General features: G+C 43.0%; 1 protein-coding gene across 1 annotated transcript in view; it reads right to left on the bottom strand.

The window, feature by feature from the left end:
- Window positions 1-219: 219 nt before the first annotated feature.
- The window catches only part of LOC104946713 (agrin-like), a 109,992-nt gene continuing 83,551 nt past the window's right edge, over window positions 220-26,660 (bottom strand). Inside the window, exons 3-4 of the mRNA XM_010772587.1 lie at window positions 1,087-1,125; window positions 220-464 (exon numbers count right to left, since the gene is read on the bottom strand). Of these exons, the coding sequence (XP_010770889.1) occupies window positions 220-464; window positions 1,087-1,125 (284 nt within the window). The remainder of the gene's footprint in view (window positions 465-1,086; window positions 1,126-26,660) is intronic.

Below are 26,660 nucleotides of genomic sequence, written 5' to 3'. Positions count from 1 at the left end.
AATATAATATTACACGAATAGATAAAAGGCACACATGATAAAAGGCACACATAAGAATAAATACAAGGCACATAAAGGCTATGGACAGACAATAAAAGCATACAAATCGATAAAACATAACTCAGACTGACTCGTAAGCGAGGGAAAAGAGGTGGGTCATTAGGCGGGGCTTAAAAGCTTCAAGAGTGGCCGACAATTTGACATGGGGGGGCAGGTTGTTCAAGATAAGGGGGCTACCGCTGAGAAGGCTCGGTCTCCCCTGGTCTTTTTCCTTGTTTTTGGGACTACCAGCCGCAGCTGATCAGCCGACCTCAAAGCCCTTGAGGGGGTGTACACCTGTAGGAGGTCGGAGATGTACTGAGGGGCCAGCCCATTAAGCGATTTAAAAACAAACAATATAATCTTAAAAGGCAGGCGTGCCAGCGTGGTCTGGTTTAGGCCGGCATAAAGTGCATTACAGTAATCTAGACGAGTAGAAACAAAGGCATGAATTACACTCTCAAAGTCTAAAAAGGATAAAAACCGGTTTGATTTTGGACAGGAGCCTCAAGTGATAAAAACTGGACTCAACCACAGAGTTTATCTGTTTATCTAATTTTAAAGCACTGTCGATTTTGACGCCAAGATTTGTGACCATGGGTTTTGCATACGGTTGCGGGGAACCCAGGTAGGAAGGGACATCACCATATGGCCCAAACACAATGACCTCTGTTTTGCTCTCCTTTATATTTAATTTCACAGTACTGTGAAGCGCTTTAAAACCGGACTGAAAAATATCAAAAATATTGTGTGCATGTATAAAAGACTGCAGCTGTAAGAGTACGGTTTTCTCCAATATTTTTCAATTCGAAATCAAGTCATCAAAAGATCCTTCTCACATCAAAGCCCTGAGCAGACCTGGCCACGTGCCCGCCATACCAACTGTGTGGAAACAAAAAAGCACAGTGGCAAAATCTGACACGGGGCACAGACGGCGGCCCACTTCAAAGGCAGGGATCGGCCAGTCTGAGTTCATTATACACAGGTACAACCGCAAAACACAAGCGGTCAATGGAGGCAAGCAAAGATAAACCACAGAGGACTTACCATCAGGAGGCTGGGCTGGTGTGAAGTGAGGAGGTTTGTCTGAAAGAGATAAAAAGAGAGAAATGTGTTTTTAGTTTGGGGGGAATTCGCAGACTTCCCAGGGGGGCAGGGCAAGTAATTGAGTTGCACCAAAAAATAGGCTAGATTTGGCCTTTTCTATCCAACACATTGTAATGCAGGGACTGGGACAAGCAGGAACCCAGCAGAGCTAATCGACGGGAGTACATTTCAGAGCTAGCATTATCATTCTTTTTTCATTATTGTTTGGTCTCGTCACCCAAACCACACAGCATGAGTTTTGATATTCTAAGATCACATGAGAATTGGAAACACAGGGACAAGGTTGTGTCTTTGTTTTGGGTTGAAAAGTGGAAGATAAGATTGGAAATTCCAAAGCAGTGAGGACATCAGTGAGAATATACTCTAGTCCCTGTAGCAAGCATATGCAGAATAAATCAGGCTTTCTCCCCCCCTTAATATATCAAATCACATCATGCGTCTCTCCTGGTCAACACCCAGCAGACGATGACATAAGGCTTGTCGGCCGGTGGGAACCATAAAACAAGACCTGTAGTGTCAGATGACTGAGTATCTAGTAACACTCAGGGGAGAGATCCCATGAAACCTGAGTTCTTTGCAGTTTGGCCCCAAAACGCTGGAATATGAGAAGGTGCATTAAAGACTTTTAGTTTGTTTTTAATGTTTTGTTTGTGATGGAAATAGAGGATATTGTTAGAGCTGCAACTTTAATTTATTTTCAATTATTCATTCATTGTCAATCCATCTTGTATTTTTCCCCAAATTATTTTGTAACATTACCATTTTTTGTTTAGGCTTCAATTCGCCGAAATTTGTGAAAAAGCAATTTCCGAGAGCCCACGGGATGTCTTCAAATTGCCTATATTGAAAAACATTTTTCATTTAACTTGAAGAAAATCCTTTAATTTAAAAAGCTGGAACCAGAAAAACAACTTTTAATAAGTAGTTGTGGTACATTCACTTTTGTGTTAATTGGCCAATTGATTAAACAACTAATCCCATCTGCTTTTTGTTTAGATTAGCAAATATGCAAAGTGAAAACAGATAGTAGTGATGCAAATTTAAAGTTTTTATCATAATACAAGATAAGATGTTTTTTTCGGAAAGCGATTAGATGTTTGCTCCCGATCCCTGTTAAGCTTTGCTACTAACAATGCTAGATGTTCACATTGTATGAACAATGTAGGATCACTGATCATTGGAATGATACATCGATCCAGATTAATTGGAGTAACAATACCAACAGATAACATTAAATATATATTATATGGCACTTTAAAGTATACAAAGTAATTACCAAAGAAAGAAGACTCTTACATTATAATGGCATTAAAACAGCCATCAGGGCACTGGAGCACCAAGAACAACCAAACCTCCATCCCCACTCTCGCAGACAACTCGTCTGTCTGACTCACTAAGAAGAACACCAAAAGGTTGTCAGAGAAGAAAGCACTGAATGCGCGTGCACGCACGCACGCACACGCACACACACACACACACACACACACACACTTGTGTGTAGCCTCCAAGCCATCCCTCCAATGTCTCTTCACTGTGAGGGATAATGAGGAAGATAAAACACATCACATCAATTACCCCGCTAACACATTTTTCCGGGGCTCCATCAACCACTGCGACGAAGCCTTTCTCAGGACGTCTGCGATACCCATCGGCGTCCCAAGACACAGCTGAGTTTTAAATTTAGGCTCACTTAAAATTGCTTGTCAACAGCCGGGGCTTCGGGGGGAGAAAGGGAGAGGAAGTGTGTGCGAGAGAGAAAAAATGAGGCGAGGGGTGCGGAGAGGCGAGGCTGGTGCTAGAGGTGAATAATGAAGTGTCGGCTGAAGCTGTTTCCCAGTCAGTCATGACGGTAACTGATTTCCATCTGGGGGGGATTTCATGAAAACATATAAAACGAGAGAAACAGAAATTGGCATGAGGGAAATCAAGAAGTTCTGCTGAGACTGAGTGTAAAGGAGCACACACAGAAACACATATACACAAGGCTGCGCTCGCTGTCTCGCATTCGTAAGCATTCTTAAACACATGCGAGCTAACACACACAGAGGTATTGTCGCTCAAGGGGAATCAGAAATAGGCTGACAGAGAAGTCGGCGTACAGAGTGCCGGGCGATGCTAAACGATTTCGTCACATTTCCATAATGAAAGGACAAGATAAGGTCTTTCCATAAACATATCAGCCTTTCCCATCTCCCTTTGCACCTTGCAAAGCCTGTGTGAGTTCCCGTGCCTGTGTGAATGTCAGAACATGGCCATCATTCACCTTATATCTTCAGCAAATCAATAGGTGTCTGACTGTGACATTCAGCCATGTGCGTGTATGTATCAGTGAATGTGTGTCATCTTCCCCATTGGTGTGGTTGATGGGAAATCATACAGAATGATAAACAGGGTGTACATCTGTGTGTGGGCTCTGTTGGCAGGCGGGAGTGTATTGGTGAGAGGGGGGTTACTGTGTGTGGACATGATTCACCCCATATGGTGACAATGGAAAGAGCGAATCTGGGGTTGCCTCTAACACCCCTCCACACACACACACACACACACACACACACACACACACACACACACACACACACACACACACACACACACACACACACACGTCACCACTACGAGCACTATCACCACCCTATCCAGCTGTCTGTGTTGCAACATGGAGAGGTTTCTTGGCAGCATAATAGAGCCCCTTTCACTTCATCAGTTTCTCTAGTGCACGTTTATTTTTCACTCAGTTATCTGAGAGGTTAAGATTGGCCCTCCTTTAACTGGATTCTTATTAAATCTAATAGAATCTGTCTCGCTGAAATTGACAATACGGCAAGGTTACAAATGATTCATTCTCCTCTCCTCACTCCTGGTCCACACATTACGAGGAGAAGGAGTGGATGACAATGATGATTGAAAGACAGAAATCCACCAAACGATGGTAGATCAATACAGTGGCATCCTCCAGGTTTTGAGGACTTTGCCTTGTACAAACAGTAGCTAAAAAGACAACAGCCAGATAACAGATTAACAGAATGTGTTGACATTGAACAGAAACCTCGGACAAAGAGTATTAATGAGCCTCCCCACTGAAAGTGCTGCCCCAATTGTGCGGCTTTGGAATGACAGTGCCTATTTTACCATTTGACTCCCTTATTATCCTGTGCAAGTGATTATGTGGCACTAGTCTTGCATAAATAATAGCCCACTTTGGAAAGAGGATGTTCACCTTTAACACAGCCACAACTGGCAAGGAACTCAGGAATAGACTTGTAAAATGAAAAAGTGTTAAAATAAGCAGGCAAATGCTAGAGGGAAACAGCTGCAGGTGTGCTGTTGGTGGATAATAGAAGTGTCATATACTTCGGTAAATGATTTAAGTCATGTTGTGAAGGCAAACAATCAGCATCTAAAGGCGTGAACCTGTCTTTGGTAGGGCTCCATTTGAAATAAATAGAAGAGTATTACCAGTGCAAATGAAAGCAAGCATTTGGATTAACAGAAGTAAACTAAAGCAATTACCCCTCTCGTCAGAAAACTCTTTGACCCAAGAAACAACTGTGATGGTCACCATCCATTTTGAACCACTACTTAAGCCCCCAAGTTTGCTCTTTATGAGCCACTTTGCTGTCCATATACAGTAAAGCAAGGCCAACAGATAGGTTTTTATCCTCCAAAGGCATTTAGTCGCCATTCAATACTTCAACCCACACTTCAAAGTAAATGTCAAATCTTTCGAGATGATAAAAAGAAGACATTTTGCATGCCTGCAGACACAATCGTGGAAAGGGGTTTGTGACTTTACTAATGCCAATAATGTAAGTGCAGCTAAAACTGTCATGTGAGGGGTCAAGTGAGCTCTTTGGTAAGTAGTATGAAGCAAAAACAGTATGGAACACATTATACTTCCAGATCAATTCTGTCTAAAAAAGCAGCACCAGTACTTAGGGGTTTATGTTAAGCACTATATTGCCAAGGATTGACCCAGAGTGTAGTGAAAGTAAGTGTGTTTCTGTTGAACCAACGTACAGTTGTTGAGGAACAGGAGCACCGCGAAGCCCAGTGTGGAAGTGGCCAGCAGGATCAGACAGATGTTGCATGGGATCATGAAGTAGCGCACCACCAGGGATACTTTGTGTTGGTACCTGCGCTCCTGCTCCTGTGGCGGCGGCGAAGGATAGTGGCACCCACTCATGCTCCACTCCATTGACCCCCTGCCCTCCAGGGTGGAGGAGAGGACGGGCCGAGGAGGGCGACGAGGGGCGCCCAAAGATCCGTTGGAAAAAATGATGGCGGTGGGGTGAGGGCAGATGATGAAGATGAAGATAAGATAAAAGGCAAAAAAAGACGAGTAATGGTGGGTGTTTCAGCTGTGGTTCCAGCTGTGCACCGTGGCGAGGACCCGGTGACCGTTTCTGTCAGAGAATCGTAGCAAAAAGCTTTCAGCGGTTTCCAAGTAACACATTTTTAGAGATAATAACATCCATTTGGGTAAAGCGGACAGACAGAGGGACACAGATGTTGGACTCCTACAGCCCCCCACCTGTCCACCCGACCTCCATTCTGGTGGTATCCGCGAGTGAAAAAAAACAACTAATAGGCTTTAAATCTGTGACTATGTGTCTGAGCTGTAAAGTGGTTTATACTTTCAGTACAAACATGTATGTGGATTTAAGTGGGTGGTGATAATGTGTTTGTAAATGTGCGTCAGTGGGCTTTTGGCGTGTATCAGTGAGATGCAACTATTCCAGAAATTGGAGCGTTAAGGATGTGGGTGTTCTGAATTGTCAAATATCCACACGGAAAACTTCCAAGCGAGCCGATAGTAAATCCACAAATGGAATCCTCCCCTTCCCTTCGAGTGACCCTGGCTGGTAATTAGATGGACGTGAAAGGGCTCTGGGGTTGCACACCCCCTCCTCTCCTTGTCAAAAGCCTTTACACACCAAGACAAGGTCTGGTGCTCTCCAACAACGCGTGTCACAAGTATTTCCCTTAAAGGTGACAGCCGAATATCTGTTTTGGCCTTCCTGTGGCTGTTGCAGATAGGGGCAAGGATTTGTCCAGCTCCAACACAACCGCTTCTTTGTATCCACTGGACAGACTTCTTTGGTTTATGGTCTGGTCTGCCTGTCACAGGGAAGACATGTACGGCCGCGGCACGTAAGATCCGTCCAAACCTGACACTGCCACTGGAGCAACTTGTATCTGCTGTGGCGTGATCAGCAGGACGGCTGGAAAGCAGCTGGCTACCGCTCGCTAAACCATATGCTCCTGGGGTCCACAAAGATGGTTTGTTTGTCCTGCCTTTCTCTCCTGCGTGCCCCTGCCACTCCTTGGTTCAATAACCTTTATTCCCGGAGAGTCTCATGTAGTGGCTAAGCAGCTGCCCCCCACCCCGCTGGTGTACAGGGGCTGAAAGCAGGTCAGAAGAAGTGGCAAACAGGGGGGAAAAGTTGGAGAAGAGAATAATGGTAATTCCCTGTCAATGCCCGAGCCGTCTTCTCCCCCGAGCAGATACGGATGAGCAGCAAAACACAGGGACGCTCTAAATGAATGAACTCATGGAGAGAAAAGGAGAATAAACCCTGTGTGTGATCAGAAATCACTCAAGAAGCTTGAGGCGGAGATTTGTTGGGCTTTCTTCCCTCGTGTCAGCACCCTGACAGAGAATCCCAACCAGATAATGAGAGGAAAAGGGTCTCATTGCGCCCTTATCCTCATAAGACTCTGCTTGATTTAGCGTCTTCTATTCCTTTCAGGAAATAACTTGTCCAGTCTTTTCTTTCATGCTCTGGTTCGTCTCCTGTGTTTGATATGCTTCCTCAAGTCCCCTTTTTTCACTGTGTTGTCTTAGTCCAGAGGCGCTCCCAGTGTCCTGGCCGCAAGGATTTATGCACCCTGCTTCTCCTCTGTGGGTATCCAACATTCACTGGCAGCCAAAACAACAAATTAGGCTCCGGGTATTCATAGCGCGCTTAATCCCCAGGCAGCAGGTAGTGGTCCCAGTGTCAGCGCACTCAGTCAGCCAGCTGAAGCAGAGCGGAGTGAGTCAATGAGTGAAGTCAGCAGACAGACTCAGCAATACAGAGAGAGAGAGAGAGAGAGAGAGAGAGAGAGGGAGAGAGAGAGGGGGGTGAGGCAAACTGGGAGTGAGGAGAGAAAGCAGCTCCTGCCACTTTGGTCCACCTTTTCTTTATTTTTTCCTCTCTATTGGAGAAAACAGAAGCGGCGTGTTGCTGGTTTCCCTAACACTCTCCTTCTGAGCACTCCTCTCTCAGCCCTCAGCCAGCGGAACGGATGAGCGCATAATGAGAGCGAGTGAGACAGTGCCGGAGAGAGAGAGAACGATGGGGGGAGTGGTTGAGGGGCCGTCTTTAACAAAGGCAGAGGGGAGGAGGGGTTGGAGTTTTGTGAAAAATACAAGCCAGAATAAAGGCTTTGGGGAATAGTGCTGGAGTCCTGTCAGAGTGTGGGGGGGGGGTTTAGGGCAGCAACAGTGCTACAGCAAAACAAAAGAGGGCTACGGTCTTGGGAGATGTCAACCAACTCCTCCATTTGTTTAAAATCAAAAGAAAGTCTCTTCCACAAGACCTGCAGAATTTCTACAAAGCTTTTAATGAGGCAAACATAGAGAGAATAGGCGTGCGGAGGGAGGGAGCGAGCAGAACTTAAATACATTAAAGTCAATCACTTATTGAGTCTCCGCAAACAGCCTAACCTACTTTTGTTTGACCAATAAATGCCACCAGTGCAGAAATAAGCCTGGGAAAGCCTTCCAACTTAACAAGCGTGCAAATAATTAATTGGCAATCCCATATGGACCTTTTATTTTTCAACTCACTTCCATGACAAGTAGGTTTCCTCCCCCCCTCCTATATGGCAGCAACATAAATATTCAGCAGATCTGGCACATGATCTAAGGCGCGGACATTTGCATCCATTATATCACATGTAATATTTTCCCCCTTAAAAGGCAGTGCATTGTTGCTTTACTAATGTGGTAATGAGGTCAGAAAAGAAGGGTGGTTACACTGCTTTAGCAAGACCCTGCATCAATATCTACTTTGAACACATTTAACAGCAGCAGGCGCCAGATGCAAGGCGGAATCCATCATCAATTATTTATGGGTTTTTTTCACTCTTTCTATCTGCGTCTCCATCTCCATCTCGGCTGCACCCACCCACCCCCAACACTCTTAAGCTTTACACAAGGGTGTGCACACACACACACACACACACACACACACACACACACACACACACACACACACACACACACACACAATGACTGAGTCCACGGAGGAATTGCATGAATGCACACAAAATTGGCTTTTTCTGTCTAATAGAAGCGCATAAACACAGTAAAATGGCTCCATCTGTCTTGTTGTCTCCATTTGTGTTGAGCCTACAAGCTCACACAACTTGGAAACACTCTTTCACGCACACATACACACACATACAGGTTGGTGATTTTGTTTCACCCTTAAGTCATTTATGTCTTTAGACGGGGTCTTCATTCACACAGGCCTAAGGGGAGGCTCTAATACGAGGGGAGCCAGATTTTAAGACTGCCTGCTGAGGGTCAAGAGTTCGTTCCCCCTGACCATCAGCAACAGGGGTGCCTCCCCCCTTCCTTACGTTACCCCAGACAGTCCACATCCTCTCTCAAGTTGCATAACAAAACCTGATTGATGGGCTGACTGAAAAGAAAAAAAGGAAGCAACTGGTGTCTCATTTGCTGCCTTTCTTTTGTCTCCCTTTTCACTGTTATCCTTTAACTCTGTCTTTCATTTCAATGATTGTTCCGACAAGTGGGAAGTTTGGGTGCAGCAAGGGGTTAAAACAATTACAGAAGTACATAACACTACAACATGAATGACTGTTTTCTCCCAGCAGAGGGAGCTAGGGAGGCAGTCGTGTGCTCTGCGATCCAAATAATATCTTCCACAGACATCAAGGCTCAGCTGCTTTGATCCATTTTTAATGCCACAAGTAGTGCACAGGGTTAACATCTCTCTCTGAAGGCTTTGAAATGTCCATTAAGGAGCTGCTCTCTTCTTTAATGGTCTGGCAGGAGTCCAAACTTGACATGAGTGCGCTATTCTTTATGAAGAGAGGGTAAGATATTTGTCCAGTTCTATAACTAATTGACAATGATGCTTCAATCAATGTGAGTGTGTGTGAGTGTGTGTTTGCATGTGCAGCCATGCACACATCCCGGTCTTCTGCGTGGCTGACATTAATCTGATTGATCCAAGAGAGAAAGGAATGAGTTACCTTTGCTGAATGACAATGTATCCTCCAGAATGGACAAAAAAAACATGTTGTAAACGGACCACATCAGCCATCAAGGAAAGACTGAGAATGTTTCCATATTTCTGCGTCATATTTACGACTCTCGTTCTAAATTCTCTCTCCTTCTGCTGCTTCTAATCAGCAGTCTGTTCACTCTTTTAATTAACCAAATAGATTTTTTCCATGATCTCCATTAGCCAATCACGTTGCTGCTGTTAAACGTTAAATCTCATCTCCTCTCAACTGCCGTGAGCTGTTGTTTTAAGTGATATGGTAGCATCCTCTTTGACCCCTTGACCCCAAGTCATCATATCCAGTGCCCAGGTTGAGCTCGTCACAAGTCCACTTTTCATCACATCCACATCCCTGGGGAGGAGGGGGGGATGTCCTATTCCACTGACAGCTTCCCCACCCACTTAAAATATATGATATCATGATGGGGTCATCCTTTTATGTCAATACATTTCTGTTTACTTATAAGTGACTCTCTGCTGATTGAAATATATTTACATTCCGGCTGCACTGCCACAGTGTCAGATCACGTATATGTTTGCACTCTGTGCGATAATAAATGGTATTCAGTGAAGGAGTGTTTTATAAATAAAAGCTAAAAGCTTTTTTAGCAGTGTGGGCTCAGTATTCCATCAGAAAGAGAAGGATATGTGATTGTGTGTGCGTTTCTGAATGTAAGTAACAATCCTCTAAACCTCTGTAATATTAATGTTCAAAGAGTTGTAAAGGATTTTTAAAAATTGTACAGGCAATAAAGGATCATTATTCGTTTCCCCTGGCAAAGCAACAAATGTAGTGGTTTCTCCAACTGGAAGCGAGCAAATAACTAAATCTAAAATGTGCGTTGACATCATTTTATTTTAACTTTGGTAATGAGAGAAAAGGTGACAAAGCAACCAGGGGAAGGCTTTCCTCGGAAACTGCTTAGTCATTCTACCTGTGTCCGTGACACTACAGGCTTTCTGCTGTGGCCCTTGTCTGGCTTCAAGTATAATAGTTTTTTTCAAGCTCACTGACAGAACTATCCTGCGTCAGGAAATAAGCTCCAGTGCTCCAGCTGAATATTTCATCAAATAATCTGTTTGGAAATATCTGTGTGTAAAGATCAATCACTAAATCCGACAACAGCAGCTTTGTACATTAGAGTATGGGGAAAAATCCCTTGTGATGAATACACTAACACACCATTAGAGTGCGATTCTGTCCATTTTTCAAAGCAGGAGCTTTCAAAAGCGAAGCTGTAGCCTTCACTAATGGCTTTAGAGATCATCCTTTCCTGCTGTCCATTTAAATGAGTGCTCTAATGATTATGATGAACAAAAAGCGTAGCACAAAAGGGAAGTCTGTTAAAATGTAAAACTGATTTGGTAATTGCTTGCACTAACGCCTGTCTACTGACCCTCTCAACAATTTGTGTGTGCTTCATTTCCAGGACAATTCGTTGTTTAATTTGTATATTTGTGTATTAATTACTAGAACAATTCTACAACGAGCGTCATTTCAGCCAATTGTATAACATATGTCGAGTGAGACTTATGACTTTATCTAATACTAACTGTGTATTCAAGGCCATTAATTCCACTTTCAGGGACATTAAAGCTGACATCGGAAGACCATGTTGAATTCTTCATGTGCATCGAGGCGTGCAGCTGTGCTGGTGGAGGGAAGCCCAGACTCCTCACCCAGTGGGCTACAGCATTGGGATGCTAGCAGGTGGGCCAATTGTCTTGCTACGGTATTAACTCAAATCATCATAAGTCAGACTTCACTGAACCATCCAACAGATTCCCAGACAGAGCAGCACTCATCTAGCAACGACGAGACCGGAGGCCTCTCGCAGCTGTGCCCCGCTTACGCCATTCACCTCCGCTGAACTGGGTCTCAAGAAAGTACGAGTGGGAGGTACAAGGACAAATGATGATGAGGGACCAAACCAAGATGCTTATCTGGCTATTCTTTTCTTGACAACCGAGCATCAATACGTCAACAAACGGATGAAAAACTATTTGATTTGGGAAGTCCAATAATGTGTAAACTAATATTACATGTTAAACTCAAGGCAGAATATCGACTGAGGGAAAATTAAGAGAAAGGTAAGCATTATATGTCATAGTAAGAGGAGATGTACAAGGCTCGTAGAAAGCCTCACAGTCAAAGTGAAATGCTTCTTCTCAAAGGGTGGTTGTTGTTTAGGGGAGAAATGGTGCTCCACAAATCAGAGGGTCAATGGTTCAACCCCTAGACTTTGCAGTACACATGTCAACGTTTCCTTATGCTAAATGCTGAACCCCATATTGCTCACATAGGCATGGCCAAAAATGTAAAGGGGATTTGTAAGTCGGATAAAAGTGGCAGTAAAGAAAGAAAAAATAAATGTAATATTCCAAGTCTGGACTGTTTTGATGATGGAGGTGAAGAGCACTGTAACTTAGCTTTCAGACTAAAACCAAGATATGCATCACAACGAATGCCGGATAAAAAGTAGAATGTCAAATAATAACAAAGTACTTTTCTAGGAATATGGACTTGTATGTGCATTTATTTGTTTTGCAACTAGCACACCACACTCAAAACATTTCCAAAAAGGGCTGAGTTCAGTTGATTTGTGGTCACTATGAAGGCCACAGCGTATGATTTAAATCATTTTCAGACCCATTAAAACCATCCAAAGAGCCTTTGTTTCTGTATGGAGGCATGTGCATTTGTTATGTTTCTCCACTCATTTAATCAAGCTTTTCCTTGGCCATCACTTTGTACGTGCAGATCGTAAAGGTAAATCGATGATATATGGCTATCATCGACCCTTGTTATGACATTCAGTGCCAGCAGTGGAACATTGCGAACATTAATCAATGATTCCTGCTATCACTTTTCAGTAGCACTGAATATTCTTCAGAATAAAGTCAAAATTATTGTTTATAACAACACTATTTGTGATTCATTGGATGATGAAACCATTGCGCAGCGTTTATGCAAGTATGAATGAGATAGTTCCCACACTAGGTGGGCTCAACACTCTGACTCACAATGTGACACATTGGCCAGTATCTAGTCTCAACTATGACGCTAAAAGCTGTGGAATTCAGCCTACATTTGAACGTGAATGTTCAAATACTCATGGGTCAAAACATTTGGGTTATCTCGACATCTGCCATGGAGGTACAGAATATTCACTTTGTTCAGACTGCTGGCCGGACCTCCAGCTGATGCTGTTTAGTTATCCACACTGGAGTCTCCAGTCAATATGACCCACTCAACACTCCACATTAACCTCTTCCCACTCCATCCCACGCTGCCATGACCTGCGTTTTCAGCGATCCCTGAGCCAGCCCTTAGCCCGGGGCTTCGCCCAGGACCGGTCCACTGCTGGACATTTAGATATTCCTCGCCTCAGGGCTCATCTGAAGCCAGAGGACGGCAATCCTAGCCTGAGGACTAATGGTCTTGGCCCTGCTGCCCACTGACCCTACTCCTTCCTTTTCAACTGTTCTTCTAAATGAAGAAGAACACATTCAGGAAGGAATAACTCATTATTGTCCAGGTCTGATTGTGTAGCCAGCAACTCATATAATAATGATTACAGGATGTAATCTCCCTGCGCTGCTGCTTTGCCCGGTTTATTCTAGTCATCAGCCCCAACGTTTTTCCTTTATACTCATGTAGGTAATTATTCTAATGCATGGGAAAATAGAGGTAAATAATGACAAATAATTAAAGGAAAATATAGAAAACAGTGACAGAAAAGAGGAGAAAGCAACCGGCCAGAACATGCAGAGCTTGGGAGATTGACACTTCTCCATGTGGCTGGCATATGGAGCCAATTGTGGTCTGGGAGCAGGGATTCAGAGGAGCAGTGGCTGGCTCTTAAAGCCTTTACACGGCAAAGGCTGATGGAGCTGAAGGATGATACAGATGTCAGTCTCTGGCCAAGACAGCCATCTGTCATGGGGAACTGGCCAAGTCACAGCGGCCCTGTCATGCTGAGAAAGCGTGGGGAAACTTGCGATGACCAGTCATTATGAGCTTGGAGCTGTCCTTTGAACATGGCAGATTCCCAACAGCAGCTTACCTTGAGTTGGTGCAGCCAAAGGACATAGAGACACACAAGTCAAGCTAGGTAGATACGATCATCAAAAGGATTGTCTGAATAGTGTCAAATATGGGAAGTTGGCATTGCTTGATCAGATTTACAAGCGTGTTAACTTCATCTTTATCTGAATCTAAATTTAAACTACGGTATATTTAAATCAGTTTTATACATTTATAAAAAACCTCAAAGAAAGGAATTCCATTTCTTGTCTTACTTTGCATTGCATCTCTATATATAATAGAGAGAGTCATGAAGCCTCAGGATAGGTGCACATTTCAGTTTAAAGATGAACTATGTGTCTTCTTTACAACTTTATATGCCTTGAGGTGTGTTCGGGTTGGTACAGACCTCAAGGCGTTTAAATTACTTTTTTTGTCATCTCTGGTATTGTATTGGCAATGATCAACGTTCAAGAGATACTCAGCCCGAGGCAGATGTGAAGGAAGATAGGGCGCAGGAGATCTGCGTGGGAGCCCTTATTATCACCATTCAATAGGTTAACAATAGTCAGAGACGCAGAAAAGTGTAATTTCAAAAGCACAAAATGCTTAGGCCATGGGGATATGCTGCTGCCTACAGATGAGTAAAGATGCCAAGAAAGAAAGTGTTCTTTTTTTGTTAACATTCCTTGTGAATAAAAGGTTTCAGTTGTTTAATGAGCATCATGTCTAAAGCAGAACATTGCTGGTTAACTAGAACTAGAAATAGACTACTTTAGATTCCAGCTCCATCAAAGGCCTTATGTGCTAGCGTACATCAAATCCCCTGTGTTCTATATCAATAATCCTGCCTTTTCTGAACATATAATTACCATTACCGCCTATAGTTTGTTTGTCTGTAGCGCGGCGGATCAACATATATATATATATATATATATTGTGCAACATAACTGTACACAAGCAGATTTACCTGATGGGCTTTCTGACATCAAAGCTGACAGTGACAAGCCATTATACACTGCGACCCTTTTATTTGCATTTTCAGTAATGAACTGGCTTCCTTTGCTTCCTTTTTTATTTTCTCTCTGCCCATCACTGGCGGCTGGCTGCACATCGAGCTCAGATAGAGGGCAGAGAGGGAATATTAATTGGCGAGCAATACCCTCTTGTTGAGACGCAGCCCATAAATGAAACGACTATAAATTATTTATATGCCTAATCAGACAGCATGTGCTGAAGTTATTCTCTCAAACAAGACAGATTCTGTGCTATTCCTTTTTTTTCCCCTCAAAGTAAATAATTCTAGTTATTTTGGTGAGACTGCAGTCAGACAATGCTGTGAGCTGGAAGTAAAAGAATAATGAAAATATGGAGCCACAGTGACGAAATAGCTCTTTACTGGTTGCAATCAGTCAGGTTAATGAATGACCCGCTTAGCACCAGATATTAAAATGCATCCCACATTCAGAGGGATGGATTCTGTCGACAGATTTTAATGTGTTCTGAAGACTAAATTAAACAAACAAATATGTTGTTAGTCCATTTCTCCAGTATCAGGAGAGCATCATTTATCCAAGCCTTGTAAAACAAATACAAATCACTGTTTCATGATGTGGAAACCCAATGTTTTTGTTTAGTAAAGACCATGGTTTGGGTTCAAATAAAAGTTTGTTGGTGTTAGGGGACGTTTGTTGTCATGGCAACATGGTTAAATTTATGTTTTACGATTGTACGCCATGCTTTAAAGGAAACATTTTAAATACATGCTAGAAAATAGATCAAAGAGCAGACTCTAATATTTAAGTATAACATTTTGCCGACTTATTAAATAACCTCCTCCAAAGGCCGATTTTGCTCTTTAACAAAACTTCCTTCCTCCTTTGCTCCCGTCATAATTACTACTCTGTCCCTTGACTGTATAAATACAATTTCGGAAAATGTTCTAAAGTAATTGATGGGAGGACTATTTCTTGATTAAACCCTGAAGTTGTAACAATTTTGGAATGTTAAATTGTGTATTGAGTTTTTTACTGAATAATAGTCCATTAATCCACCTGAACCACTTTTTAAACAGTGTCTAGGTGAAATGAACTAATCATTCGTCTCATTTTAGAAACTCAGTCCCTATTACCAAAAACTGTCAAAGAATACGCATCACCGAAGATGAAGTGAACCTGAACCTTTAGCTGTAGTCCTAATTCCAACATCAAAGGAAACCAAGATCTGGACACAAGATGTACGCCAGCTGGTAAGACCATCGTCTTAGTTTTCAACATTGAGCTGGAGCAGGAAATGTAAACCGGACTGTGCTCCCTGCCGTGTCCTGATCTCACGTGTTAGCAGGGTCAGTGCTGCCATAGGTGGATTGCACTTAGAAGGAGACCTAAGCCAGGAAAGAGGGCAATTAATGTCCGTAGAGAGCAGTGAGTAGCCGTTCAAGAGCCGTGGTCAGAATCCTGAGCCAGCTGACCATCCTGTAACTCTGAGAACAGCTGTCTGTCAACCACAAGGATTGAGTTGCTTCGTTTACTGCCACACAATGCTCTGAGACCACACACACACACACACACACACACACACACACACACACACACACACACACACACACACACACACACACACACACACACACAAAGTACAATGACTTGGCATTCCCTCACAAGACAAAAATAAATATAGAGACTGAAATACGAATGTTCCCTCTTCAAATGCCACAAGGTTCTGCAAATAAATGGTCCACTAAAATGTGCAGATAAAAGGATACGAGGGTAGAAAGCGAATGGTTTAATGGATGTTTTAGAATGCCATCTTGAAAAGTAGTCTTAAAAAGCCCCAGCAGGCAGCTGCACATAGACACAACAGCCAGTTTAAAAGGACTTGCTGATGTTTCATGACCTCCCTTTAAACTGTTCACAGCTTAATAAGTCATTTACCTCACTCGCCCAGACAAAGTTTAGCAAAAAAAAAAAAATTCAAACTCCAATTTGACAAAAACCTTCTTGCAAATGTGTCCTTGAGCATGACTCTATATACCGCATGCAACTCCTGAGTGCTGTCCAGTGGCTAAGCCTGACCTCTGGCCTCCATCTTTAAGGAGACAACAGAAATTAGAATTTCTCCACAGGGATCAATAAAGTATCATTCTTTTTGATGCTGGGTCACAGCAGAAAACCTCAATCTTCCCTAGAGATTGGCCTCACTTAAAGCGTCCGAGTAGTGTCGACAAAGGTGGCAGTACAGTGATTCCTCAAAGAGCAAAGCAGATTTGAAAAACATGAATCGAAGTTGTTCTATAGTATTTTTCTTGTTATGGTTTAGGCTCTGGGTTACGGCTGCTCAATTAATCTTATTTTAAATCGCAATTACGATCTTGGCTTGCAACGATTATGAAAACAACATAATCGAAATAAAACGATTATTTATTTTAATAAAACATTTTGTAATTCATTTTCTTTTAAATTTTTTAATTGGTTTTTCAGTTGAATTATACTTAAAGTTCAGGGTAATCAACTGTTAAAAACATACAGTTCACATTTTGTTTTTCAATAAATGGATGTTTTCAAAGTAAATGGATAATCGTTTTTAATAATCGTGATATCAATTATTGATCCAAATAATCGAGAATATGATTTTTGCCATAATCGAGCAGCCCTACTCTGGGTTTTACATTTGGACAGAGGGACTGAACATAGGTTTCCTTTATCATTAGAGAAGTCATCAAAGATATATTTGAATTCCTTTTCCATTTTTACGATGGTTAATAAAGGATTATCACATCAAGAAGGTTCATGGTTTGAAATCTTGTCGAGTTCATACCTAATGTTCACCTGTGTTCATTTAGATGCCTGTCGGTATACAATATGTTGGCCCGATGCACCTTGTCTTTTTGCTCAAAGCATACTGGGATAGTTGAAGTTTGCATTTGCCCTTGGGTCTGAATAATCAGGGTGGATGGATGGATGGACCTTGTAGAAGAACGTAATTCCAGACATACTAAGTGATACAATCCAGTCATAAAGGACAGGGGGTACATTATCAAAAGCAATCTAGAGTGGATCAGTAGTGGACACTCAGTACATAAGAGACTTGTGTGTGTATGTATTTCTATATGTCCTTCTCTCATTGCCGTCACTCTTCATCTTCATCAGCCAGGACTCAATCACAATGGGAGCGTAGTGTGTCAACTCGTCTGTCATCTAGAAGTGGCAGGGGTGGAGTCGTGTGGGAGGCAGGGGGGAGGTTGGGAGTGGACCTGGGTTTGCGAGCAAACGCATGAAAATGATGAGATTGGCGTGTCGCCGAGGCAACGAGCAACCTCATCCATTATGCAGCTGGGTAACAAACTGATAAACGCGGTAAATGAAGAGGAACAGCGGCAGTGAAAATCATGCAGACGGACCAAAAGAGACATTTAGAAGCCGGCGGCACCAGCGGCATCCTGAGGCGCATATTAATCTGCAAGGTACACAACAAGGTCTGGACACAGGGTCAAAGCGAAGCGGCTATCATCCTTGAGAAGAGTAATGTGGAGCAACTTCGCAGCTTCGGAAAATGTCCCCCCATCACGCCATCAAAAAATTGTGCTCGATTAGACCAGGTGTTACAGGGGGGATTGGCATCTCTGCAAAATAGCGGCCAGTTCTCACATCATCAATCACACACCCACCATGTGCCCCCAGCACCTATATCAGAATGCTCACCCACCACCATGTTAGACAAACTAACTAACAATCCCCTTGCAGCATTAGTTAATGTAACATCAGTCTACTTGCACAGGTACAAGATAGAAAGCAAAATTACATCAGAGTCTCACATGTCATGCCAAATTCATGCAACACGATCTGCACGAGACAGTGGGGGGATGAATTATTGCCCTGTTGCTACGGTAACCCCTCGTATGCAGAAAACACCATGCTGTGGTTTGAAAAATTGTGATTTGTGATATTTCATTTCGGAAACCATTCTAGTCTTGAGGAGGAAGAGAGGGTGGGAGGGAGGGAGCGATGAAAGAGAGGAAAAAGATTGACAGGGAAAGAGGGAGCCAAAGAAAGCAGACTAAGATACAGTGAGAAAGAAAAAAGCGTGAGGAAAAAGGAGGGAGAACGAGGCAAGGCTTCACTCGCAGCAATTTGCAGCAGTGCTTTAGACAATTTGTGTCACTTCTGACACTGTATTTCTATAAGGCGAGCAGAAACACCTCACCTGCCATTCATTTCATTTCCATTCCGACACCTGCAAGGCCATTTGCATTCTGTCAGTTTTACCTCTCCCTTTCATTTCTCCGCATGCCACTACATTTCCTGAATGATAACAGACTGGCAATTTCTACACTGGCATGGAACGGGCCAGAGCACAACACCGCCTGCATCCAAGAAATGGTGAACCTTTCCCCCCCCCCCCCGTCTAGTTTTTCTTTCTCCTTCTTTCTCCCAAGTCCCAGTCCCCCTCTTAGGTTTCCACCATTGTTCCCCACACCTCTTGATCAAATCCAGATCTTTGCCTCCTGACCCTTATGAGCCCTTGCAGGGCCCGGTGTCTCCCCTGGGACCCGCGGCCAGATTGTGTGTCTCGCCTTTCTCGACAGCAGCAAATGAACCAGGCGCTCAATAGCTCGCCTGATTGGCTGCCATGAGCTCTATGCCATCATTTCTAATAGTAGAGCACTGCAGCGCCTTCTTTTACAGGCATCCCTGGCCAGTAATACCAGAGCAAGCTGAGCCGATCCAGGCAAGTTTCATCAAGTGTAATTCAAGAATTTTTTTTCAAATCAAGTTATCGCGAAATGTAGGGCCAATTTTGCTACAACGGTTGAATGTGAAAATGAAAAATAAAATTGCGGTCTAAGTGAGAGTAGCTAGGCTGATCCCTGGTGAGAAACATAACACAGCCGGAAAAAAAGGGTGAAGAACCCAAAAAGGAGCATTTTAGGTGTAAGGCTACAGTATGCTGTGATTTAAATGTTCACAATGTGTCCATATTCATGAGACATTTAAGTAGCTTTATGCAATTATTACCTATTGGTAGCCTGAAAATGTCAGCGAGATGAAACTGAATGGATTTTGGGGATTACAAACTTGTACGCAGCACTTCATGTTTACCGATCAGGCCGGAGTGTGATGCTTTGTACCAAAGGGTACCTAGGGGGATAAGAGAGAAAGGATCTAACACCGGCAAGTCCTGCTTTCTTAAGACCGAGCACTTGCTGTTTGCCAGAAAGAATTTCACTCCAGTGGTAATCCTTGAATTTATTTTTCTGTCTTTTTATCTTTCCCTGTTTGTAGTGCCAACAGTGATGTCCTTTTCCTTTCTGTTTTCATGACGTTCTATTTCTGTTCGGCCTCGGTTACTATTACTGCTCATGGTAATGACATACTACTTCTATTCCTACCACACAAACCAAAAGCATCAATCAAACTCCAGTGAATGGATTTCTTCCCATGAAAGATTCCCCACACAAAAAAGTGTTTAAAATAGTAAATGAAAACGCCTTTGGGTAAGATAATTAGTCAGGCGGAGCTGGAAAACACTATTTTCTATTCATAAATTGTGTTAATGTTCATTTGAACAGGCTGCAAGAATTAAGATTATTTTGCCTAGAAAAGGCATCTCTAAAATGATTGTTTCCTCTGTCTAACCGTTTATAGAGATCTATAAAACACAATATAACATGAGCAAACTTAGGAGGTGCTGGTAGATGGATTCTGTTAACCTTTCATAGATCTTGTACTCCTACTCCTCGTATTTTAAAAAATGTCACACTATTCCTGTAAAAAGAAAAGAAAAAATAAAGTATGTTGCATGACTTTTGTAATAATGACTAATGATTGACAGTAGAAGTTTTTCTAACACAAGGTTACTCAAAAAAAGTAAGTAGACCTCTCCCAGTTTACATTAGCTGATGTTCTAATCTCCAGTAGAATGTGAGATATGGTTGAAGCTCTTTCTTCAGACTACTTTAAATGAAATAATATAGAAAAGATGGTACTTTCATTTATATAAATTATTTAGCAAGATGTTTGGTAAAACAGCTACTCAAGCAGCTTATATAGTCAGCACTACAGTTTATCTTTCCATTAACACAGGTTTCCAAACAAGAAAACGCATTTACATTTGGTCTAATAGACCATCTAGCACCCCTACTTTCTGAATACGGCTGATTAGACAGGTGTATATTTTGTACAGATCCTCGCCTTGAGCAGCTTTAAGATGTTTTTAACACGTACACACACACACACACACACACACACACACACACACACACACACACACACACACACACAAACACACACACAAACTCTAACTGTATGAAATCACCTTTTCCCTCTGTATTTCGAATACACACAGGTCGAGCTCAACTATGCACAGACACACAATCAAAATTCACACACACACACACACACACACACACACACACACACACACACACACACACACACACACACACACACACACACACACACGCAATCACATCTCAGGAGAGTAGGAGCCAGAGCCAGTGCCGAGCTCAGAGGAGGACGCAAATTAGTGTAGAGTTAAAAGAGCAGAGTTGAAGATGGAGAGAGAAGGGGGAGATTGGGAAGGGTTGAAGCAGGACAGGTTGGTGGAATAGCACCAGGGGGAGAAGAAGAGTGTGTTTTGAAGGGGGGGAGGAGAGGTGTGATAGACAGACAGAGAGAAATACTAAAAAGATTCAGATGCAGTAAGAAAAATAAGAGGGATTAAATGTTAAGATCTTAAAAGGGCTGAATGTACAGAGAGAAGGAGAGGAAAACACTCTGGAGCTGGAATGACGACGGGGAGTTGAAAGGGTGAGCCGAAGGGAGAGACAGCGAGAGGGTAATGGCTGGTGGGAGAGGTGTGAGCAACTACTGGCAAGATAGAAGAAGAACCAGATAGGAAAAAAAGAAGAGAAATTGAGCAGCGTAACCCTCAAGACCCTTGCTGTCTGCAGAGGAGTGCGCTGGGTGGAGGTGGATGGGTGCATAGTGTGTCTATATCATGCACGGCAGGAGGAAGGGTTTTCAGCAGCGATAGCCCCCAGGGGAGCTCTTCTTGCTGGGGTGAGACAGCCTGCCGTGCTCCAACCTCTGGATGAGGGCCCAGGAAGTGAGGCGCAGCTGGATGAGCTTTGGCTCCGAGTCTGAGTGCCACATCGCCAGCCAATATACATCCTGAGGTGATGGCTAACATACAAGTGTGAAAAGACTGACACAGACACTAATCCAAGTCCATTGGATACGTCCAGCTATCTAACTAAACATATGGTGTTGTTCTGACCTTTTCTTCCAGTTATGCTTCCCTTTTTCTTCCACAACTGTGTGAGTTAACTGTGTGTTAACAATGATCCGTCGCTTAGGAACCCAGAAAGCAAGAGGAACCATGGCCACAAATTGCTTATCTACAGGAGTGATAGCTCAGGTGAATGTGCCTGTAGACACCCTGATCCAGATTATACTGAAAGTAAAAGCACTTCAGACTGGCATTGTTTTGATAGAAGTTGTAGTAATTCAAAGAAAGCTATACTGTATATATGTATACAATACTGAGTTATGTAACTCAAATATAACACAGCCTCAAGAGCCCGATGTCTGACCTTGGCTCAAAGCAGGATTTCGCTTCCAAGCCCAAAAAGCTGAAGATGCAAGACATAACTTAGAGTAAGCTTGATCATCCCTTCAGCAGAGTTTATCTTTGCTCAGTCCCATATCCCCAGGTCAATAATGTTGACTCATCGACCACCATTTCCTCTGTTGTCGATAAAGCACACTGGAGCCTTTTACCTTCTGCTTTGGCTCCGTATAGACGAAACAAAGCAAATGACCCTCAAGGACTGATCCGATGCTGATGATAAAACGCCATTCTCAGTGCTGACCAATGTTTATTTTCTTGTGGAGGTTTTCAGTCTAAAACTCAGAGAACACTTGTTGACATTTACCCAGAAGGATAAGATTTTAAGGGGGGGATTAACAAGGCTACGATTTGTAGGTGGAAGGAACAAGACGACTGCCGGGGTAAAGAAAGACGTATGATTTGAACGCTCCTGCCCTTTAAAATTGTTCTTATTCCTTGGTGGTTCTAGCTTTGCTTTATCCTTACATCGCTCTCCACCTTACCCATCTGGTAATCAGACGCCTAATAGAGGGGGAAATGTTTGAGGTGAAAGAGCCAAAGAAACGGTTCAGAATATGAAGATAGGGAATGAAAAATAAGTTCTTCTTTTAACAAGTAGGGCAAAAGACGACCTAGGAGTGATACAGACCTCTCTGGGGGGAGGTAAGGAGCAAGGGGAAAGATTATTGTCTCCCCGAGAATGAGGGCTACACAAAATAATTCACCTGTAAATCCATTTCCATCACGTCAATTACAGTCCATCGATGGACCGAGAAAGAAAGAACGAGAGAGACAGACCAAGAGAGACTCTCATTTCCCCTTTTAATCCTTGTTATATTGTTCTTCCCTCTCTCACTGCCCAAACCATTTCCACAGCAGAGTGCATTGGCCACAAAAAGACATCTGCAGTCGATCATGATAAACAGTCTGCATCTCTCCCATTTGTTTCCCTGAAAACCACAAAGGCACATGAGTAAAAGCTACAGCTGCATCTTCATGGAATGCTTTCACCATAAACTCATGACGCAAGCAATTCAAACTTGTGAAGGCAGACATCGGTGTAGACATCTTTAGAGTGCAACAGGTTATTAATGTCAATGTCTTTAAAAGATTTCGATTTAAAAAAAAAATCATCAATATCAGACAAAATTGCAAAATCCGGCCGTTTAGGTGAAGATAATCTTATCTTTAAGCGAATACTGGATTTTCTTAAGAATTAATTCTCGTTAGGAGGATAAAGCCTTGAATAGAGCATGTAGTCCTTCATTTAAGAAGAAAATTCTCCTCAGAAACCAAAATGAATAAGCCTCAAAAAATATGAGAGATATTAAGCTGTTGGCAAAGAGGAGAAAGCCAATACCAGAAGTGGACAATGCTATTTTCTTTCCTCCAAAATAAAAGATATCCTCCTTCTGTAAGAGAAGTGGGGTGGTTGATTGAAGAGAGAGCGTAATAAGAGCATCGGGTTTGCTACTTGTTTAGAACCTAAAGAGCTTTTTTTATTTTAACGAGAGCAGAGCCCACCACCCCCTTATTCTCCATCTAAACCGCCAATTTCTCTAGTTTCCCCTGCTGAGTCCTCATTATCAACCAAAGAAAACAGAGCTGGTGTGCCCGAGTGTGTATGTGTGTGTAGAGGAAGTGCTAGATGGGAGCAGAGGATATGAAGCAAAGGAAGGAGAGGTGATGGGTGTGAGTGAAAGGGGGATAGCTGTCAGCCTTTGTAGGTCAGCTTAAATGTTTAATGCTTTATGCTGATGAGCTGACGCGCTATCTGTCTCTCTGGATCTCAGAAAGATGCACTCCGAGATTCGTTTATCCCAACTGCTGCTCAAATAAACACGTTCCCACACATTTGCAGACTTAAGCCACCCGTTTCTGAGCCCCTGCTTATATTCTACCCGACCTTTTGGCACGCCAATTAAGCAGGTATGTGACAAGATGGCCAAAAGTGTCAATTAGGCCAATCTACCTCTGCTACTTGTTCCCCTATACCCTCCTCCCCATCGCTTTCTCAGCAGCTGCTCCCACCGTCCTCTCCCCATTGGCCCTTAATGGATTTCCATGCCACTATCTCTCTTCCAACACTCCCATTTACCCCAGATCTTTCAGCATAGTGAGTCCAAATAATGTAACTTTAATAAGCCCACTTTTACATTCAGTCCAAAAGCTGGGGGTAAACGATTCTGCTTTGAGCACATATCATTGTTTAGCCTGAAGTACATGTCATAATTGAAAAGGTCTGATAACGATGTGGCCTTGTTACATGCACTATATTAAAAGACAGGGAGATGGATTAGTGTTGCACGACAGGGAGGAAAAAAACTCAATTCAGTGTGCAAGGTTTAGCAAAGAAGCCCCATAATGGCCTGTTTATCTTATCAATTAGGGAACCATAATCTTCTTGAAATGAAAAATGTGGCTTGCCTCAGGGCACAATCACCTAATAAATAAGGTACATCTTAAATCCCAAAACCATTTCTTCAATTAACCATACAATGGATTATAGCTTCATTGTAGTGATAATGGGAGTATACACTTGAGGAAACTAAAATGGAGAGCTTAAAAATTCTAAAGTCGTTACCAAATGACCCCCAAGGATGGTCGAGTATCAGGTGGAGAAAATACTCTCCAAGACAAATACTATTTAGTTTTGGAAATAGAGTGAAAGCCAAAGGGTATCTTAGCCATCTTTTTTACATTTGAACAACAATCATCATAAACACTGGTGCAGTTCTGGATGCATTATTTTCAACATGTAGTCATTAAGGATTCAGTGGAAGCCTGGCCCTTAATGGCTTTTGGATGCTGCCTCCCACACCCTACTTGATGGAGCATGCTTTCCATTAAAGTGAAAGTATTTGGATGCTTACAGTTCGACCATAAAGGCCCATATGTTGCGTTTTTATTTCCTTGACTCACAAACAAGCCTCCCCACTGTTACGGCGTAGGGAACATCGTTGCGTAAAAGCCAACGTGTCAAAATCAAAATGCATCACTGTCAGTGATGGTAATTGGTGCTTAAAAAGGGAAGAAAAGCACGTTCGGTCTTACAAGGGTGATTAAAGGCATCACAAACGCAGGCATGTACGAAGTCTGTAACTTGGGGCGGCTTCTTTCTGCTTAGAAGCCATCTCTTTTTGTTCAGATGACAGAGAAGATCCATTACATCTTGTATTAACAAAGCACAAAGTGTGCACAATGTCAGGTTGGTTTTGTGGAGGTTTAGCAGCGTGGCAAGGCCTCCAGCACTGCGTGAAGAGGCAACAAGACAAAAGTTTGTCCTCTCCACTGGGTGTGGCCTGGATTCACACAAAGCCCCCAGTGGGTCAGTGCCTAAGGAAAGTCTGTGCATTTATGGTTGGATGGATAGTTGGGTGTATTGGGGACAGAAAAGTGGATCCAGGGTGGGTGGCTGCAATGGAGAGCTGAAGGAGTGACAGTGGCAAAGCAGATGGATACATGGGGGAAGGGGGGACATTTAGATATCTGGGTTATAGCTTTATGAAACAAATCTCAGAATCTATTTCGGAGTACTCTGGCAGGCACGTGATACAAAAATGAGGGCACAAATGTTATCTGCAACCTATATTATCGTATCATCAGTCGATCTTTATCGCCATATGCAAAATATCATAATCAGTGAGTATTAGCCTCAAAAATCCAGTATTGGTTGGTCCCACTCCCATTCTCCAACGACGAAACTAACGATAATCTATATGTGCAACATACAGTACATACAATAATTCAGAATGAATTCCGTTTCCAAGTGGAAACCCATTTTTACCCCACGCAGGCTGAGAGTAACCCTTTGCCCCCCATAACACGTTAAGCCCCCTTCAATATCCACAGCTGACACCATCGTTTTTAACTCTCATTTTTCTTCAGTGCATTTCCATGAATGCAACACCACAGCCACAATTCAGGGGCCAGCCCGCTAATGGAGACCTCACCCTGTGTCTCTCCCATGAGGCCGTCTGTCCTGAGGAGGAAATGGGAGAGTTGGGGGGGGCATTTAGCGGGGTAGGAGGCCGTGGGCGTGAATTGTGGCTGGGTAAGAATTCTGGGTCAGGGACTCAGAGCTTGCCTCTTAATCGGGAGACGCACAGGGTGGGGTGTGGGCAGGCTACATACACCAGATGGGAGCCCCCCATTCGCATATACCTACTTAGCAAGCCCCTAGGCACGTGCAGACACACACCCTTATCCCTTCACTGCAGACCTCTGCATATACAGTTGGTGCGATCATGGGTGAAATAGATTATATTTCCATAACCTAGATATTCTAACCCCCCATGACCCACTGGGTACAATGGAGGCGCTGCCACAGCGTTGAGGCCGACTTTACACTGGCTACTCATTTACCAGAATAACAAGAGCTGATGCAACAGCAGCTCAAATGACTAATTAAATATGAATGTGCATGAACCACCGCCCTCTTTTCATTGTTTCCATCCTCACTGTTTTCTACCTTTTAAGGACTGGAGTGTTTATGATGTGCTTATAATCATTCAAATCCATCTCACTGCCCCCCCCCTATCTCATTCCTCACTTTTTTTTTTTTTTAAAGAGCAGAT

The sequence above is a fragment of the Notothenia coriiceps genome, unplaced genomic scaffold (genome assembly GCF_000735185.1).
Source record: "Notothenia coriiceps isolate Sejong01 unplaced genomic scaffold, NC01 NC01_scaffold00011436, whole genome shotgun sequence".
NCBI lineage: Eukaryota > Metazoa > Chordata > Actinopteri > Perciformes > Nototheniidae > Notothenia > Notothenia coriiceps.
Note: the sequence above shows the minus strand (reverse complement) of the source record. Positions and strands in the feature narration are given on the sequence as shown.